The following is a 3,429-nucleotide window of genomic DNA, read 5'->3' on the forward strand; positions in this document are numbered from 1 at the left end:
TATATATATATATATATATATATGATATATGTATTATTATATATACATATATATAATATATATTATATATATACATCATATATACGTATTATTATACATATATATATTTAACATACATACATACATACATACATACATAGTGTATGTACGAGTGTATATGCGTATGTGCATCGTAGCGCATGTCCTTTGAGGAGATGTGTGAGTGTAACGCGTGTGCTTGTAAAATTCTTTGTTTTTCTTTCAATTCTTTGATTTTGGATTTTCTTGTATTTATTCAAGCAAGCGTCACATGCCTATAGCCAGTGAATGCCATCAAAGGAGAGTACCAAAAGCATGGAAAGACGAAATTATGAAATTTCTTTTGAAGTTTGAAATGAAACTTGTGTCAGTTACTGGAACAACATGAAGAGGAAACCAAAGCGAATTTTCTTTCTTTCACGACCCTGAAAACAACCTTTCTTAAATAAATAAACGAACGATATGGTCAGTCTGCTACTCACCGGAAAACATGTACATTTGACGCAGTACTTCATGTCCGCTTCCTCCATTTCCAAACTCCATTTTTCTTCTAATTTGTATGATTTCCCTCCCAAAATGCAACCTGTAAAGAAACGGAATGTAACTGTTAGAACAGTGCTCCTCAAAACTTTTCTTTTTTCAACTCGACCACTCTTTAACGCTGTGAAGAAATATGGAGGAAAACATTGCTGGTGACGCTTATCAACAGTTTCTCACAATTACCAGTTTATTGAGAAGGGTCTAAAGTTAACAGCAGCTCAGACTGAAGGAACAAGTCCATGACCAAAAGCATTCCAATTTGATTGTCTACTTAGATATATCAAGTATTACATTATCTAATATATCGTTTCCTTCTTTCAAGATAGAAAAGTGTGGTTTAGAGGAAACTGACTGTTATTTCTAGCAGGTCATGCGATGACATATAGCAATCATGAGCAAACTGCAGCTCAAGCGACTCTCTGAATGGTACGCCTAAGTAATAATTAGCTTGAATCTTTTTAGTAGTGCGGCCCGCCTGATGATGAGTCATGTCTCATACGGCCCGCTTCTCATAAAAAGGCAGTCCACGCCAGACATAGAGACTACTATTTTGGTTAACGATAACAACAGGTGCTAAATTAGCTGCCCTAACCACTGGACCTCCACTACTCTAGACACTCTGATACTTTTAACACACCCTTTTGAATTGCTGAATCAAAGTAGGAGTTCCTCAAGAGGTTGTCAGAAAGATAGCAACGGTACCGAAGAATAGTTTCCCTTCAACATTGAGTAATGAGACTGATGGTCTTTGACTTTATTACTTTTGGAATCCCCGCCCCTCCTGCATTCCTCCACTGCTGAGCCACCCAGCCTTTCTACCATATCATCCTCTAGATCCCACATAGAGCAATTTAAAACAGCTCTTGAAGGTACTGCCATTTTATTAGCAGTTCTTGTAAGGTACTGCAATCAGCCCAGCGGGTTCATCTGCTTTTCCATTCTTCACCACCTCCGCGGTCAATTTCCAGCTAGTCTCTATCTCATTACCTTTTAGTACCGATGCAAATAGAATAATCAAGGAACTGCAGTGTTCTGGGCTTTAGTGCCTGGAAATATAACTGAAGGAGTTTGAGGTGGATGCTGATCTTATCTTAAGCTCCTGTCTGAGTTGATGGATTCTATTGGCGCCGTTACTCATAATACATAAAGGTTTCGCTGTTTTCTTCTCCAATTCGAACATTTCAGTCGTTATATTCATAATTCTTTCTGCTAAAGGCACAGAGTCTGAAATTTGGGGACGGGGAGTGGACTAGTCGATTACATCGACCCCAGTGTTTCATTGGTACTTAATTTCTAGACCTCGAAAAGATGAAAGGCAAAGTCAACCTCGGCGGAATTTGAACTCAGAACGTAGCGACGGACGAAATACCGCTACGCATTTCGTCCAACCTGCTAGCGATTCTCCCAGATCGTCGCCTTTAGCTGTTGCATCGAGGATGCAGTGAATGTCCTTATCAAAACGGCTTTCATCTACTTCCTTGTTAGTTTGATACCATTTCATCTGGCAAAGTTCTATTGCTCTGCGTAGGTCTGAAGCTTGCAACGGCTAGATATTCTGGGAACTGCGGATAGACTACGAGCCAGGCCTTTCCAGCATCTCAATAGGGCTGGTTCCTGTGCGCTGAGGTACTTGCAATATGTTCATGCATTTCATCTTATCCTAGAGGATTTGGGGATCACGCAGATTCTTGAAAACCTCCTCACAACCACAGTTCCTGTATATTGCTGATATTCTATTGCCCATTACTCGTTTTCACTGTCCGATAACTTTTCTCACATTTTGCTCTTGGAAATCTCCAGGATTAATATTTCTTAAGTTGATCTGTTCTACGTTTTTCCTTTCACGATAAGCAGATCGGTTGCTACCTCTCACTGTCACACTGTTGTCACTAAGCCCTGTCCGTTGTCTCTCCAAATACCACAACCTTGTTCTTGATTGTCAACCAACGTCTCGCTGGTAGCCACTGGTCAATGAAGTATATATATTGGCATGTGTGTATATAGAAATATATATTGAGAGAGACGGAGAGAGACAGACAGACAGACAAAGATTAAGAATGAAAAGGGAAGAAAGAGTAATTTATATGAGTCTGTGGGCGTGACGTTTCGAAAGGCTGCAAGAAAGGGAGGGGAAGCATTGGCAGTAAACACACTACAATACAAACATATGTATACATGCGCATATATATATATATATATATATATATATATTCATATACATATATATATATATATACGTATATATATATATATATATATATATATATATATATATATATATATATGTATATATATATATACATATACATGATATACGTGTATATATATACATATATATACGTGTATATATACGTGCATATATATATACATATATACATACATATATATGTGTATATATACATATGCGTATATATATATATATGCATACACATACATACATATACACACACACACACACACATATATAAATATACACACACATATACATGTATGCATATGTGTGCGTATCAGTGTGTCTATACACACACACACATACACACGCACACACATGCAGACGCGGGGCGACAACGGTACTGGAGACACCCATTGTCAGTAGGGGTTGATATAAGGAAATAAAATGTGATTCCAGCGAACGTGGAACACATACCTTGACAGTTTTACAGCTCCTTAAGTTAAGAGGGTAGCTCCGTGGTTGCGATGGTAGTGGGTCGGGTGGAGTGATATTCTGGCGGGTGTGTCAGGTAACAGTGACCAGCGGCAGTTTATATATATATATATATATATATATATATATATATATATGAACATAATATATATATACATATATATAACGTATACAAAAAAGCATGTGTGTATATATATATATATATA

General features: G+C 37.4%; 1 protein-coding gene across 3 annotated transcripts in view; it reads right to left on the reverse strand.

Annotated features, from left to right (window-relative positions):
- Window positions 1-3,429, reverse strand: part of LOC106870547 (chordin) — a 179,843-nt gene that overhangs the window by 114,666 nt on the left and 61,748 nt on the right. For all 3 annotated transcript variants that reach the window (XR_001409540.2, XM_014916669.2, XM_014916670.2), the window contains exon 2: window positions 501-601. Coding sequence is in view for 2 of the 3 variants with exons in the window: in XM_014916669.2 (XP_014772155.1) it covers window positions 501-601 (101 nt within the window). In the remaining variant the exon portion in view is untranslated. The remainder of the gene's footprint in view (window positions 1-500; window positions 602-3,429) is intronic.

The sequence above is a fragment of the Octopus bimaculoides genome, chromosome 12, assembly GCF_001194135.2.
Source record: "Octopus bimaculoides isolate UCB-OBI-ISO-001 chromosome 12, ASM119413v2, whole genome shotgun sequence".
Lineage (NCBI taxonomy): Eukaryota > Metazoa > Mollusca > Cephalopoda > Octopoda > Octopodidae > Octopus > Octopus bimaculoides.